The following is a 15,194-nucleotide window of genomic DNA, read 5'->3' as shown; positions in this document are numbered from 1 at the left end:
CGCATCACGACCACTTTCTGAGCTAAGGCGGACTGACGGCTTCCGTTGGAGAGCGCGCGTTTGCACTTGCATTGAATGAAATAAAGGAGGCGTTGGTTTCAAGCTCTCTCTATCAAAAATAAAGGGCCCGATTGTGTCAGTGACACTTCCATAACTTTGTATTCGACAGATATGCGCTTTCTTGACAATATGTTGTCTTGACCATGTCACTGCACGTCATGTGTTGGCTGTTCACGCACGCACAGAAATGTCTTCTTTTTTTCCCGGTACACTTCGCAGACTGTCAATGACCAGTTGGTAGATTGATCGGAGCTTCATTTTCTTCGCCCCCCTCCCCCTGTTCTGGTCCACTCCTTTTCATGAAATGTACTTCGCGCCACCAGTCAAGTGTACTTCAGTAAGATAATGCTCTGCCACCCAGACGAGCATGAAGTTAGAATGCTCCCTGATAGTTCTGCTGGTTGAATAAATCGTTACGTTTTTATGTGGCGATCCGTCTTTGCAGCCTACATGGTGTCGCACACAAGCTGCTATATTTCTTGTGACCATGACTATATAAAATTTCTATATTTTAAATAGTGCAAATTCTGTAAATTAATGAGTCAACCCCCCTTCTATGTTCTGTCTGTCAATGAGTGGCATGCATCATCAGCTGTAGCGTGTGATATGTTGTGGTCGCAACCTGTAGTATTATAAATCGTGGTGTGGAGGTTGCTTGATGGGAAACTATTTGAATGTTGTAAGTTTTTCTGCAACAGCTAGTGCTTGAAAGGAGAGAGAGTTCTTGGGCTGTACAACAAGTACCACCTCTCAAGGACCACCCATATACGCAAACAAGGAGCAGCATGAGAATGCATGGCTTATGAGCAAATGGTTTAATAGCACCCTTCATTTAGGAGTGTAGAGGTTTAATAGCACCCTTTGTGTTTAAAAATGCGAGGGTTTGATAACACCCTCTATGGATGTAAGTGTGTAATAGCGTTTTTATTAAGGATGCAAGGGTGTTTGGCTGTTGGAACACCCTTCGAAAAAAAAGGATGTTTCGACACATAGAAACATCTATGACCCGAGTGTTTTGGTTTGTCAAAACATCCTTATCGTAGGGTGTAAAGGTGTTAGTGATAGACACGGCAAAATACCGTTAAGGGTGCAAACTGGCTTACTGTGTGTAAATCTTTCCAGATTTTTTTTTTCGTCAATTATACACACGACAATTGTGAGATAAAACTTACATTTTCTTCGTGAACCCGTCTCGCGGCCTCGCTTTCTACCCCTGGTACTTTTGAGAGCAGTTCATCTTGAACGTGAAGGAAGGGACTCTGCGAAGTAAGACAGAGGCACTCAGGCAAGCATACACTTCGACAGCCTCCAATTCATTTAATAATGAGCATCTTACAGACTGCCACTTAACGAGTCCGCATGAAACTTTTGATCCAGATGTTGAGTTAAGAGAGGACCAACTGAGAGCCGAACGGAATCTAACATTGCAGCTGGATGATAGTTATAGACAACCAGAGCATGCCACACACGTGGCGTAGGTGTCTGCGAACTCGAATACTTATAATAGTCTCGTTGGTCGTTGCATTATTGAAAACTTGAGTACGATCCAACCCGCCATGGTGGTCAAGTGGTTATGGTCCGACTGCTTATCCGTATAGGTCATGGGATTGAATCCCTGCCGCGGCAGCTGCATTTTTGATGGAGACGAAAATAATTGAGGCTCATGTGCTTGGATTTATGTGCGCGTTAAAGAACCCCAGGTTGATGAAATTTTTGGAGCCCTCCAGTACGGCATCTCTCATGATAATATGGTGATGAACAATCACTATTAAATGTGATCCATTAGCAGCAGCAGTTCACGTTAAAATAATTTAGCGTTGTAAATAAGGTCATTTATTGGTCCTACATGTGTGTTGGTCTGACGGTGTCGTGGCGCGTGCGATATACTACAGATTCTGAAACTTACAGATTCTGGGTTTGAAGAAGCGTCGCACTGAACTTCTGTTGACTCCATGGCAACCTTGGCTGTTCCCTGCATTTGTCCCGAAAAGAAAAAGAAAGAAATGTAACAAGACTACCTTGATAGGTAAATAGGTCTGGTTAGTGATTCCGGTGGCTTATATCTTTAGCGCTGACTTCTGGCGTAACGGGATCTATCATTAGTATTTTGCCTTTTTTTGTATTATTGTGTGATACGTAGTGGTCGCTCATAATACATTAAGGCTTTCTATATTAGGTTTGATTTTAAGCATAAATATACACGCCTATTCGATATACGTACGTTCGCGCGATGACTGCCGCTGCTTTTGTCGCGGTCACTCTTAGATTTGTCCGGAGGTCTGGAACTATGCCTGCCATGGCCCCTGAGTAACTGCAAAGAGAGAAACAACAGCTATTTCACGCATGCTGTTCGTGTAAAAACTTGCGGCATCACGAGAGATCGTGCATGGAGCTTGGTGAACATTAGCTGGTGTCACTTATGTGTGAAATTATTTTTGCACACTTCTCGTATTACACGATGAGAAATGCGCGTATCCACTTCTCTGAACAGCTTTGTTAGGTTCATGTTAAATAAGAAAGCCATGGTCATTAAAGATTTCCTGTTATGAGCCTGCGCATTGTTATAGGACACAAAGGATTGTACAAAACTGGTGCATGCTCATGACACGCACGCGCTTTGTTAGGGGCACTTACTGTAAAATAAATTGCATTTTCTTGCCCTCACTTTCTTATACAATGAGCGGCACACGGGCGTTAACCTTCTTCACATTAAACAAAAGTAAAAGGTGGCTGCGTTTCCGCCCGAGTAACAAAAAACAATATACCTACCCACCCTCTACAGCAATAAAAAAGTGACCGATAACCCCTCAAAAAGAAAGTTTGCTAAAGAAAAACGTTATCGTTTCGTCTCGTGCATTCGTGTCCTTACGGCCGCCGCCACCGTGTAAATGAACCACTTTCTCATTTTGCGAAGCTTGCAGGAGAGTACAAAACCAGGGCTCCTCCGCTGCAAAAACTACAAAGCCGCAAGCAGAGCGAACGGAGCGGATGTTGCTCGGTTCGGGGCTCATTTAAAGAGTCGCTTCTCTGTTTAATGACTCCCGCTCACTAGTTTCAAGCGCTGCAGCGGGTCAACACCAGACGGTCAGATATACAGTAGACGTCGTACCACACGCTGGTCAGACACTGTCTTCTTCCTTTGTTTCCTATCGTGCGTGCGAAACCGCGAAGAAAAGAAACCACTTTCTTTTCGTTCCTGTTTTGATACCTGTCTCAGAGAAACAGAGAGGGGACTGCGTCTACGTTTCACGCACGTATCGCAGCTTGTTATGGCGTCGCTTCCTCCTCTTCATCCAGTCTTGGCCACCGAAATGCACCCGAATCTTTGGCCCGGTCTACGAGAGGGAGAGCTGCTCGTCCTCTCCGCGTGGTGACGATCCGCAATTTGGGCACCGGAGCGCGACGAACGGGGCGTGTCTGGCGTTACGTCACGGCACCTGTCGCCAGAGCCGTGCACAGAAATTTCGTACAGCGCGGAGCAAGGTGAACAATCGAGGATGACACAAGCGAGATGGTCGTTTTATTATTAACCATGAAACTCGAATATGTCAATCAAGAAACGCTTACGCGATGTTTGAAGGGCCTGTATGGCGGACACTCTGCCGGACGCTGCGATTCATTAAAGAACCGGGAGCACACTTGCCGCAATCAGACGCGGTTTGCTAAATGAGAGACCCGACATGACAACTTCTTGACTGAGAATGACGCTGCACGGAATCGTCAGAACACTCGCTTCGTGTGTTGAGGTCGTTGCCACAGTGAGAAGTTGCGTGCCACGTGCGCAGAACTACAGCTTCGGTTGTACGCGCGACTGCTGCGGGGCAGAATCACTCGGCTGCACCGCACGATTCAGAACAGGTGCACGACCGAGCATTAAATTATTCGGAAATAGGAGCTTGAAAATAGAAACTTCAATAGCTGGAAAAACAATTGTGAACGTGGTGTGTCGCTAGAGATCGCGCTTCTCAGATCGGACACGTGATTCAGGAGAGCGCGAAGGTCACTTCCCTCGCTGCCGCGGCCGCGTTCACTTCGCTTCCGCTGCCGTGGCAGCGTGCTCACTGCCACGGCAGCGAGAACGCTGCTCACATACGAAGAAGTGAAAATTGTGACAGTTGTTCACGCTCGTCCTGTGTATAATTGTGAGTTCGTTTCGTTCGTTTTTCTTTCTGACTGAGCAGCGTGCTTTAAGTGTCGATCTGAGACAGTTGATTGTCCACGCTCGTGCTGTGTATGCTCATTTCGTGCGCGCTTTCTGCATGAGGTGCGTACTGCAAGTTTCTAGCTACTTGCCATTCTTCGCATGAAATTACAATTTGTTGCTGTAGCATTCATACCGTCGCCCTTGTGGTGAAACAATGCGAAATTAATGCTCATCTACCTCGGCGAAAACACGTTTGCCTTTCGTTTTTTAGCAATTCGTTAAAAGAGGGATATGACATGTATTTTTTTTTCTTTTCTTAATATCGGACTAGTCATTTCATGGTGCACTCGGACAACTGTAGTGGTCGCGTAAAACTGCATTGAGATGTTATTTACATTCATTCTTTCTGCTTAATTAAATTGACTGCGCTTATCGTCATCCTTCGGCATGGTATGAGTGATTCCAAACTACCAGTAACATATAAAACTAAGCTCTTGCAAAACGACTTTTGACATTTTGAGATTCTTTTGTACACCAAAAGTTGTACGCTACCCATGCGCGTGCAAATGTGTACGGTTTCGAGCATTCGAGCTCAGAGTTTCGAGCATTAATTTTGTAATTCTAAGGACATTACTAAAGCTAAGCTCATCGCTCTTTGCTGCTGCAGTTCAGTACGCACTTCGTTCGTGTTTGCACCTCTCCTTTTCTGTGACCCTTCTCTTTTTATCACTGCAGCCCCAACCACCACACAAAGAGCAGCCAACGGAAACTATATGCGCGTGCATGATTGGTTAACCTCCCTGAACTTCCGTATTGGTCGCGCTGTCGAATGCCACGGCGCCGAAGTCTCGAGTGTCAGAAACACCGGCCTCAGTGACCGAGTGTACACCTGGGCGCGTGCTCTCTTAAGCCTACAGTTCCTTAGACCCCGCGTAGGGTAGCAAACTGAATGCTCGTCTGCCTAACTTTCCTGCTTCTCCTCTTGTCTCTCTCTCTCTCTCTTTGGTCTCGCTTACATTTGCAAATTGTGTTCAAAAATCCATAACTTGGCCAGGGCATGGCAGGTAATTAGCATTAATATTTAGGGTTTCACGTTCTAAATCCACGATATGATCATAAAAGACGCCGTAGTGAAGGGCTCCGGAAATTGAGACCGTCTGGTCTTCCTTGATGTGCACTGACATGGCACAGCACACGATCCACTACCGTTTCGCCTCCACTGTACTGTGACCACCACGACTGGGATCGAACCAGCGACCTTAGCGTCAGCAGACGAGCACCGCAACCACTGGTCCACCATGAGAGACAGTGCACGGCAGCTTCGGACGCAGCGCGCCACGTAAGCGGCCCCGTGCAGTGACAGACTCGCGTGATCTAGAACAGCGAAAGCGAGTCGACTGCGGCGGTTCAGCCTCGCCCACGCTCTCCACATGCATTCCTCATTCGACTCGGTGGCGTGAGAAAAGTTGCGCAGCCCGGCTGTATTTTGCGCCTACGAGTAGCATTCACTGCATATGGAGTAAAAAAAGAGAGAGAAAGAGAGAGAGAGAGAGGGAGAAAAGAAAGAAAAAGAGAGAGAGAGAGAGAGAGAGAGAGAGAGAGAGAGAGAGAGAGAGAGAGAGAGAGAGAGAGAGAGAGAGAGAGAGTTGCGCTGTGCAAACGAAACCGCTAACTCTCGAGTCACGAAGAGGAGGAAGCCGCACGCATGCACTGCCGAGGCCACGCCTGGAGACCACGGTGGCCGTGTAAGATACACATGCGCTGCTGGGGGGTGGGGGGAAGGGGGGAATTGCACGCGGTGTGCTTCACAAGCGATCGCGCGCGCTCGTCCCCAGCATAATGTAGGTTACGCGTAATAATGCATAACGGCTCAAAACGACGCGCTTCGCGCTGAAGAGTCGAAGCGGGAGGTAAATGTGTCTCCAGTGCGGATCGTGTCGTTTCTATACGCGTGTTGCATGGAGCGCGCGGTACAGAAAAGCTTCGGGAAAACGGGCGTAATGTAAAGGCTATGAGACATACATTGGGTAACGTGTGCGCGCGCACCAACAAACGTTCCTCGTCAAATGATTGCTATGCGAGAGTGAAGAGAGAGACAGAGAGTCGTAAATGCGTTAAGCGTAAGCCTAGACATGCACGGCGTTCCCTAAATGAAAGCACAGGTGGATGTCGCGTTTTCCGAGAATTTCTGTGCTATAGGCTCTAACTACGGGGTGTTTCACTGGTGTAGGATGAAACCGTAATTTTTAATGTCGTTTTTTTTTTTCTTTCAGTTCGCTCAGACGAGGCGGAATGTCATTATACGAGCGTCATAGCTGTAGGCGTACTCAGAGTGGAAGTTTTTTTTTTTTCTTTCTGGGGGCTTGTTTGCTTGAGAGTATTTGCATTAAACGAAGCAAACGTCAGCAGGATAAGGTCAAGGTCTCAGTTTCAGCCGTGTATTTCCAGGTCAGTTGATGAGTGAGGCATCTAAGCGAGAGCTCACAGACGCGGCGACAGTTTGCAGTGTTGATTTTTTTTTCGTTTTTCTTAATTTATATTAAATCAATATATAGGCATTTGCGTCCATATAGCTCCACCGGCTCCTCACTTGATACGATATTATTATATTGACATTGCATTAAAGTTCTTTCGGTGTCCAAGGTGTGTTGTTTAATATCCTGTTTGTTGTTTTTTTCATTTAGGAAAGTAGTTTTGGCGTGTTCTGAAAAAAGCGCCATTTGCTCATTTCGGATCAAAATAAAAAAATCTTTATAAAAGCATGAGATGATATAGCATCGCACTATTTTGTAGTTTTGAGGACTTAAATTCAATGAGTCAACAAGCCACTCAATACCTCTGGGCTATCGCTCCGCATGCTGAGCGGTTGACAAAACGAATCAACGTGAGCAATAAAGTCCAAAATCGTCGAGCCCGCACCGATGAATGAACTTCGAAGGTGGAGGTTTCGAATTAAGAGGTGATGCAACGTGCTATTAATCTGCTGGCCTCTCTATACGTAGCAGTCCTACGTCACGCGATAAGTTGCTCTCGAGACAAAGAACTAAGTCGGTCACGTCGCTTACGAAACAGCCGATTGCCAGCTGTGTACCACCTTAGCCCACGGCGTCCAAGTTCTAGATCTCAGGTGCCCAACTTCTTTAGATCTGGCGCGGGGTCCAAACAAGGGGAGGGGCGATTTCGGGTCGCAACAAACGAGCCAGCGGGACAGCACCGGTAGCGCATTATTTTTCGGTTCCCTTTGTCACCAACGCGAAGCACAGAGGCGGCGAGCGGCCGGCTGCCTGCGAGACAAACCCACTCAAAAACAAAACATTGAACAAAAGATTAAGTTGAAGCCGTGTCGACTGTTCTCTTTTTTTTTACCTTTCCTTGCTTCGTCGCGTCGGTGAAAACTAGTTTGATCTTATCGCGTGCGCTGATTTCGAGGCCACGTAATATACGAAACGTAAGTCCGATACAAACACTTTCTCCGGAAGGACGCGTTTTTCCCGATCTTCATGATTTTGCTCGTTCAAGCGCGCCGCAACAGGCCTCGTTGTACGCTGTCCGTCATGAATCATCGTGGCGTTATTGCGTATACCATCGGCTCATTTCCTGTCGCTCGAAAGACGCGTACGTTCGGACCTGGAATGCCCTGCTTGCGTCAATTTTCGTACGCCACAAGGCTGAGCAGTGACCACTCTTAGTGCAGTGCAGCGTGCGTCATTTCAACCTGCGTGTGGAGCTTTCGTTCTGTCCGTTTGCGCCAGCGCAGTCACTGGTTTGTAGCGAAGCAACTCCGAAGGGTATGCCTTATAATAAGCGTTCCTTCTTGGCTTCGGGGACTGGGGTTTTTTTCCCGATCTCTTTACCTGCGAGCGGTATCTTAACTGTCTATAGTTGGTTGTGATAGACCAAGTCAAAGAGACGTCTTACTGCAAGGAATTATGTCAAGTCACTGTGAATTTTTTTTCTTAAATTTGCTTTAAGAGCCGGTAACCACTCTGCTGCATGCAATTAAAAAAGGGGGAACGTACACTTTTAAAAGTCAATGTACATAACATTTGTTAGTTTGTGCATGTGTATGAAAAAAAGAAGTCGAAACCGTAATCTGACCGGCCCGGAAACGAGCAAGCAAATTAGCCATTAGGCTATTATCTTAAATAATTGTGTGCCACTTAGGTGTGCATCGGTGCCGTCCTGCTCTGCGCTTGCATGTTTAATCGTTCCGCTCACTTCCGATATACCATACCTGCACACTGATTTGAAGATGCTCTATCTTTTTTTTTTCTTTAGTGTGTTCTCATTCTCTCCCCTTTTTAACTATGTACTGGTATATTAGCTAGATGTGTTTGGTTGCAGTAAAGAACTATGAAGAACAAATAACGATATTCCAGTAAACGAGCACACTCTGGGAATGGTAAAAACATGAACAGAATCAAGCAAGACGCTCTATAACGGTTATTGCACCATGCGGTCTCTTGAAAGAGGAAGCCGCTAACCGAACTTGCCTGCACTCTGCAGTTGCTTCTCTATAGAACAGGCAACCCGGTATACCTTTTCCCCGTTCTCACTTTCAACTACATTATTCGAATGCCATGTTAACGCTAGACATTACCGCTTACGATGCATTGAACTCGACAAGCGTGTGTTGAGGGGTTAGTTGGTGCGACAAATTAATCAAACTTAAAATTGCGCTTGGGGTGCGACACCAGAGTAGCCTGCACTTAACCCAGTGTCCTATTCGAAGCGCACTTTAAGTTTGAATAATTACAACGCGTTAATTTGTTTCGATATAAGAACAAGCCGTGACCTTTGTTGGGTAGCTAACAAAACACGCTTAAGAAGGATGCGAAATAATGTTTGAAATAACGTTTTGCATGAAAGGTCCAAACTTTCAAGTGGTGCGTAATACCATTGCAGTAAAAAAAAACGAATTACGCCCATAATGTATAGAGCAATCAAAGAAATCGCGTTTTAGCAGTCCACTAATGTTTCGTTATTTCGTGGTAGTAGACAGTATCGCGTCGAGCGTCACACTTCATGACGATAGTTATAGCGCGAGAACAAAACGACGACACAGAAACAAGAAGGACGCTGTGTCGTCGTTTTGTCCTCGCGCTATAACTATCGTCATGCCATACCAACTAGCCCAAGCTGCCACACTTCTAAGTCACACTTGAACGTCAAACTGCTAACGTTAACATTCGCCGTTCAACTGCATCAACTCTTGCGTTGTCTTCCCGCCCGCCTGTCATTACTGCAGCTCGCAGGAGTCATCAGCTCAGTCTACTTCGGCCTCGACTACTAATATTTTAGCTCAGGAAGCCAGCCAGATGCCACGCATTGCAGCTTACGCCCCACACTACCCGAACTTCAGGTCAAATCATCACTTTTCATTGTTGTCGCTAACTGGCGTAGAATTTAGTTGCCTCCAGTGAGAGTCGTCGACGCGTTTTGTCTCCCGCCGCGTGGTGGCGTAGGCGTTCACTCAACAGGACAAAAACTCTTGTCGCGGCCGCCACGTGGGGGCGCCGCACTTTGCTCCGCCTCGAGCACAGAGGCGGCGGCATTGTCCCGTGCACGATGGTGCTCCTCTGCTGTATTTCTTTTGTGCCAACGCGTGGGAAAAGCGGGGGACGGTGCACGGCCGAGGCCATCAAAGACTCCGCTAGGCCTCTTTGTCTTTCTCGGCGGGCACACAAGGACTCTGCAGCTTGTTCTGCGCGCCACGAGTCGAGTCTTCCTCTGCACGCGTCCTCTGTCTGTTAACCAGGCACTCGTTCCTACTCCTTCATTTATATGTTTGTTTGAAAGCGCGTATACATGTTCGCCTGCTCACTGTAGTGCGAGCGTGGAAGGCCTTTCGAATAGGGGAAGGTCACTTCGATTAGCTTCCGGTCAATTAGAGCTTCAAGCGTGAAAAACCGGCGCGCCACGTAAGCCGCTGACTACACAGAACAAAAAACAAAACGAAGTTTTTATAGTGTGAAAAGTTTTCAAGAAGGGACGCTCTTTGCGTGTGCGTTGGTGTGCACGCGTTGGTGTGTATCTGATCACATAAAACCGTCACCTATCTCGTTCCTTTTTCTCTCCCTCTCACCATTCCACCGGCGCAGAGTGTCTGACCGAATTAAAGAAGCCGTTGAGTTATCGATCTTCTAATTAACTTTGCTCGTTACTTAACTTCACTCTTTACTGACATTAACTTTACTCTTTACTGCCTTATAATAAACTTGTTTTCGGAACGAGTCTGCAGCGGCGGCGTCCCAAATAGCGTGCAGCACTGCAGCGGTAGGCTTTCTCGTGTTACTTGTGTTACTGACTATAGTAGTGGCAGCGGTATCTGATATGTGCATCGGCTAATTTGCGTAAAATACAACAAACTAAAACCCGTGTACTTTGCGATGAGATTGCCCGTTAAAGAACACCATTTTCGAAATTTCCTGAGCCCTTCACTATGGCGTCTCACATAATCATCCCGTGGTTTTCGGATGTAAAACCTCAGATATTATTTTTTTTTGTTTCAGTTTAGTGCTCCATAGAACTGCTGCCCCGCGCCCATGCCCCACGCTGCTTTTGCAAGTTGTGACTGTTCCGTACGGATGCATCTAAAAGCTATCAAACACAGAGGCAACACTGGCACGTAGTTTGACGGGCTTCGAGAAAGCGTTCAACCTGGGTGGTCCGGCAGCTTCGCGCCGAACGCTTTTCGGAAGGAAGAAGAGGGGCGAGCATCGTGGAGAGATGTTCAACCTGTATACGTGGAAAGAACATGGCGAAAACAGCGGGAGCAGCCTTGAGACAGCCTGCACGGAGCTTTAGTTAACAATTTCATCTCTCTTGACGGCAAAGCGTGTGTTGCACGCTGTATACGGACCGCTGCATTGACGCTGCGGTTGTTCGCTCCGATTGTGGCACGCCGAGCTGCGTCGCTGACAAGGCGCGGGCCGCGCCTAAGTGATCGTGATTACACGGCCGGTGCACCGTCGCCTGGGTCAGTCAGTGGGCCACAGGCGGGCGGGAGAAACGAGCATGCCGTACGCCTCTTGTTGTTGTTGCTTTGCGCCCTCTTACGTCTGTATTAGCAACGTCCGACTTCCGGCTGTCACCGACAGGAGGCACTAGGGGAGAAAGCGATGAGGGAAAACGATTCGGCGCAAGGGAAAAGTCCGCGCTGTAAACCGGATGCGGTGCGTTGCATTGGCAAGAGCGTCCTTCGTTCCATTGTGGGCCCCGCTGTACTCTCCACAATGTGACCTCGGAACACCGCTGCTACATGGTGCAGCAGTTGAATGGAGATGCGGAGATCACTGATTCCGTATAACGTAGCGCGCTACAATGACGTTCCTTATAAAGCTAAATTGTATCCTTAATGCAACGTGTGTGTTAGTACGCGAGACTGAACGTGCAGCGCGTGAGATATAGTGCATTGTGCGTGGCTGCGCGTTTTTTCGTGTCATAGACGCAGCGGAAAAGCTGTCGGACTCAACGGAAAGAGCTTGCAGTCCCGTACCATCACATGGACTGTCCCTTTTTGTTTGTGTTACTTTTGTTTCAACGCTGATGGCTACCAAGTTTCGTTTGGTACGATGGGCAATACATGTGTAAAATAAATGCTTACACCTGTGGATACCCACTTTGATCTGGTACGATAGTATACAGCATGTGAAACTAATCTACCACTTAGCTTACCTTTTATTGAAATTTATTGCGCATGTACAGTGTGCAGATTACCCAGAACACAACGCTGTCACCCTGTGATAGCGTGCAACTAGAGTACACCGGTGGCACAGTCGAAATGGCGCGCGGCCGGAACCAATTAGCGGAGACTGGTTTCCGAACGAGGCGGAACGAATTAAGGACTGGCGTGCTCGCCTGTTTCTGCCTCAGTGAACAAAAATAAGGGCCACTCGGCGCGCTAACTTGAATGAATATCATTTCAAACTAATCACCGCTCATTCTATGCTAACCAACGGGCATAGTGCATTCAAGTCTGCCAATATTTACGACGCTGTTAGAAGCAGTAGAAGAGGCTGGCGAAATCGCGAGTGAAATAGCAGAAAAGAAACTGCAGTTGTGTTATTACGCAGTCTTACAAAACGAATAAGTACAAGCTCGGTGTCTAATTGTGCCTTGATTTCGCGGTAACGACAATCTTCTTTTTTTCATTGACGACAATGTCTAACGGGCTTTTTGCACTGTCTTTCTGTAGCGGGCTATGATGAGGCCCGATAGTAATTCCAGACCACGCTCAAATATCGTAGTGACTCGCTTACAACCAGTGCTGACTGTTATTGGTTATGAGCGACTCACTTTGGCTTGTGTGCGTGATTGTTCACTAATTGGCAGCTGATGTCGTCTAGTTTTCGCAGTTCAAGTTCAAGTGGAAAGTTTGGCAAGTTGGTAAGAATTCATATTCAAAAGCAACGCATTGAGGCGAAGTACACTGCAGGTTGAAAAAGAAACAGAACTGGCACTGTCCTGTTATTCGTTTTTCAACCACACCCCCGTCCTTATGAGTTTTTTTTTTTTTTTTTAATGGTGAATACAGCGATTTGCATGTTATAACAGAAACATTGTCTTCATTTCCTACCAGTTCGAGAGTAAGTTCTCTACCACTCTTTTTTTTTTCATTTGAACGTTAGTACTAATGTTCAAGCAAGAAAGAACGACTTGTCTCTTTAGTGTGGCGCTACACGAAGACCCATCTAACTGCACATCTAGGCGAACGCTGTGCTCGTTTCAGGACACGCATTTACCGGGGCCGTTCTGCGGTTGCAAGTTCCAAGAAAGAGAGTCCTAAGTGGGCTTTGAAGGCTCTCGAATAATTTATTTGGCGCACTAACGGCGCGTACACTGGGCCCTTAGCGCTTGTCAGGAAGGGAGTCGCCCATAAAACACGCAAAGGAAACGACGGCAGCTGTAGCGCAGGGGCGGGGTGGCGCGAATGGGCCAAAGACGGCGCCACTAGCCTTGCGCAACGTTCGCCATGCTTGCTGCTGCGGCCGTGTTCGAAGTTCTTCTCCGCGATAATCACCTTCGTACGCGCCGCAATGGTGTTCTCTCAGGATACGATGAAACATTCTGGCACCGCCTGCTTCAAGTCATGAGCATGCTCGCTATGGCGGGATTTCCTTCGGAGCACACGGACTCGTTTCGGTTGCACCGTCCGACGAGCAAGTTCATTTACGAGAGAGAGAGAGAGAGAGAGAGAGAGAGAGAGAGGGTGGTTAGTGGTGAGGAAAAGAGAAACAGACTGAGATCTCGCAGTGCCAAAGGAAAAATGAAACAGTAAAATGGTGAGTGATGTTAGCGGTATGTACGGGACATACTCAATGAAGCATTCGTCATTGAATTCACCGTAAATGTTTGGGAATCTTAAGAATCTGTAATAATAAAAATACGCATGCATGCCTATATGACAATTCAGCGAGAGTTTCTATTAGGTTTTGCCTCACGTGGGCTTGTTTTGAAGTCGGTAGAATGCACAAATGACTGAAAAAAAAGCACAAAATGATCAAGGCGCAAATATATATTAGCGGTTGGAGGAGGGGGAAGAAATAAGCGGAATGACAGGGAGGTTAGCCAGTTCTTAGACCGACTGTCTTCTCGGTGCTGCGGAAAGGGGGTGAGAGAAATAAAAGATGACGGGAGAGAGATGCTACGATGAGAGAGAGAGAGAGAACACAAAAGATAGCGAAGGAGCAAAATCAAAGAGAATACGACACTAAAGTCCGTCTCCAAGGCTAGCTGTGCGCAAAAAAAAAAAAACAAAAAAAACGTAATAAAGCTTTCAAAGCCTTCTCTCTGACAAATGCCTAATACAGTAACCGGACGGTTTCATCTTCCTTGGCCGCTGTTCTAAAATGAAACAGTGCTTTTTTTGTTTATGAGGTGATTTTTTTAAAAATATCCCGCAACAGGTGATTCGCTTCAACAACCAAGAAAAATACGAAAAACTCCCCGTCATGACGCCTCCTCATCTACAGCGACACCTTCACGCTTCCCGCTCGCACCAGTCGTAAAACTTGCGCTGTCGTTCTGACCGTTCCATTGTGACCACCTACTATCCACTGTGGGTAGTGTTTTCCCCGCAGACCCACTTACACTTCGCGGACTACTTAATATAGGGGCTCCACTCATCCGTGTCCTGTGCATCGAGCGTCTAATAGCGCGCGAAATTCGTCTACTGAACATCGCGGCGAGTGAGGAGGCGCACATGGCGATGGGAACCCACTGAAGCATCCGCCCAGTTTTATCGCCCACGGCGTAGTATTGGCGAGGCATGATGGTGTATGGTGGGCCCTCGCGCACAACGCCATATAGACGAGTCTTCCGAGCCTGTCACTGCCTTTTCGCAAGTCTTCTGGGGTAGAGCAATTCTCACAACCCGCAGGTCTCCAAGTACTTATATACTCCGCTCGTTCGTGTACCATAACACGGTGGGTTCCGCGCTCTCCGCCCATTGTCTTGGCGGCATGCCGAACAAGACCGGCCAGCCAACAAGGGGGCGCCGTGCTGGCATCGCACGCCCGCGTTGCCCGGGTCACACGCAAGGTGCCACGGACGATCGAACGCTGTTGTGATGATGCCGCCGCGGTGCCAACGGCGATAGCGTCGTGCTATAAATACGGTGGGTGGAAGGAAACCGAGCGATGAAAAAAGAAGCCACTTGAAGAGCGAGGGGGCAGCCGGTTGCGGGGCTCGCTAAAACGGAGCAGCACGTCTCGCGCTGTCTGGCGTCAACCACAATGATCGAAATACCGTATTCGCTCTTTTCTTCGTGTCGCCGTCGTCATGCTCTTAATTCTCGTTCACTCCGGCGACTAACTCAAGTCGGCCGCGAAAGCGATGTTCACACCAGCGTGCGAGTTATGCACGCGTCGATATGTAGAATTCACGTCTTCTCGTATTGCCACTGCTCCACAAGATAAAGTGCATGACGTCCTGTTCCTGTGCATCTGACTGAATCAGAGGTGACTGGAGTCGTGTGACTGAAAAATCG

At 47.5% G+C, this 15,194-nt stretch overlaps 1 protein-coding gene and 1 long non-coding RNA gene across 4 annotated transcripts in view; one reads left to right on the top strand and one right to left on the bottom strand.

Moving 5' to 3' along the window:
• The window catches only part of LOC119171757 (uncharacterized), a 196,131-nt gene that overhangs the window by 50,245 nt on the left and 130,692 nt on the right, over window positions 1–15,194 (top strand). The gene's annotated exons all lie outside the window — the stretch shown is intronic.
• Window positions 1–15,194, bottom strand: part of LOC119171756 (uncharacterized) — a 127,089-nt gene that overhangs the window by 13,822 nt on the left and 98,073 nt on the right. For all 3 annotated transcript variants that reach the window (XR_012894844.1, XM_075892368.1, XM_075892370.1), the window contains exons 5-7: window positions 2,282–2,371; window positions 1,967–2,032; window positions 1,233–1,319 (exon numbers count right to left, since the gene is read on the bottom strand). Coding sequence is in view for 2 of the 3 variants with exons in the window: in XM_075892368.1 (XP_075748483.1) it covers window positions 1,233–1,319; window positions 1,967–2,032; window positions 2,282–2,371 (243 nt within the window). In the remaining variant the exon portion in view is untranslated. The remainder of the gene's footprint in view (window positions 1–1,232; window positions 1,320–1,966; window positions 2,033–2,281; window positions 2,372–15,194) is intronic.

Source organism: Rhipicephalus microplus, chromosome 4, assembly GCF_043290135.1.
Source record: "Rhipicephalus microplus isolate Deutch F79 chromosome 4, USDA_Rmic, whole genome shotgun sequence".
NCBI classification, from domain to species: domain Eukaryota; kingdom Metazoa; phylum Arthropoda; class Arachnida; order Ixodida; family Ixodidae; genus Rhipicephalus; species Rhipicephalus microplus.
This window is presented reverse-complemented; position numbering and strand designations above follow the sequence as displayed.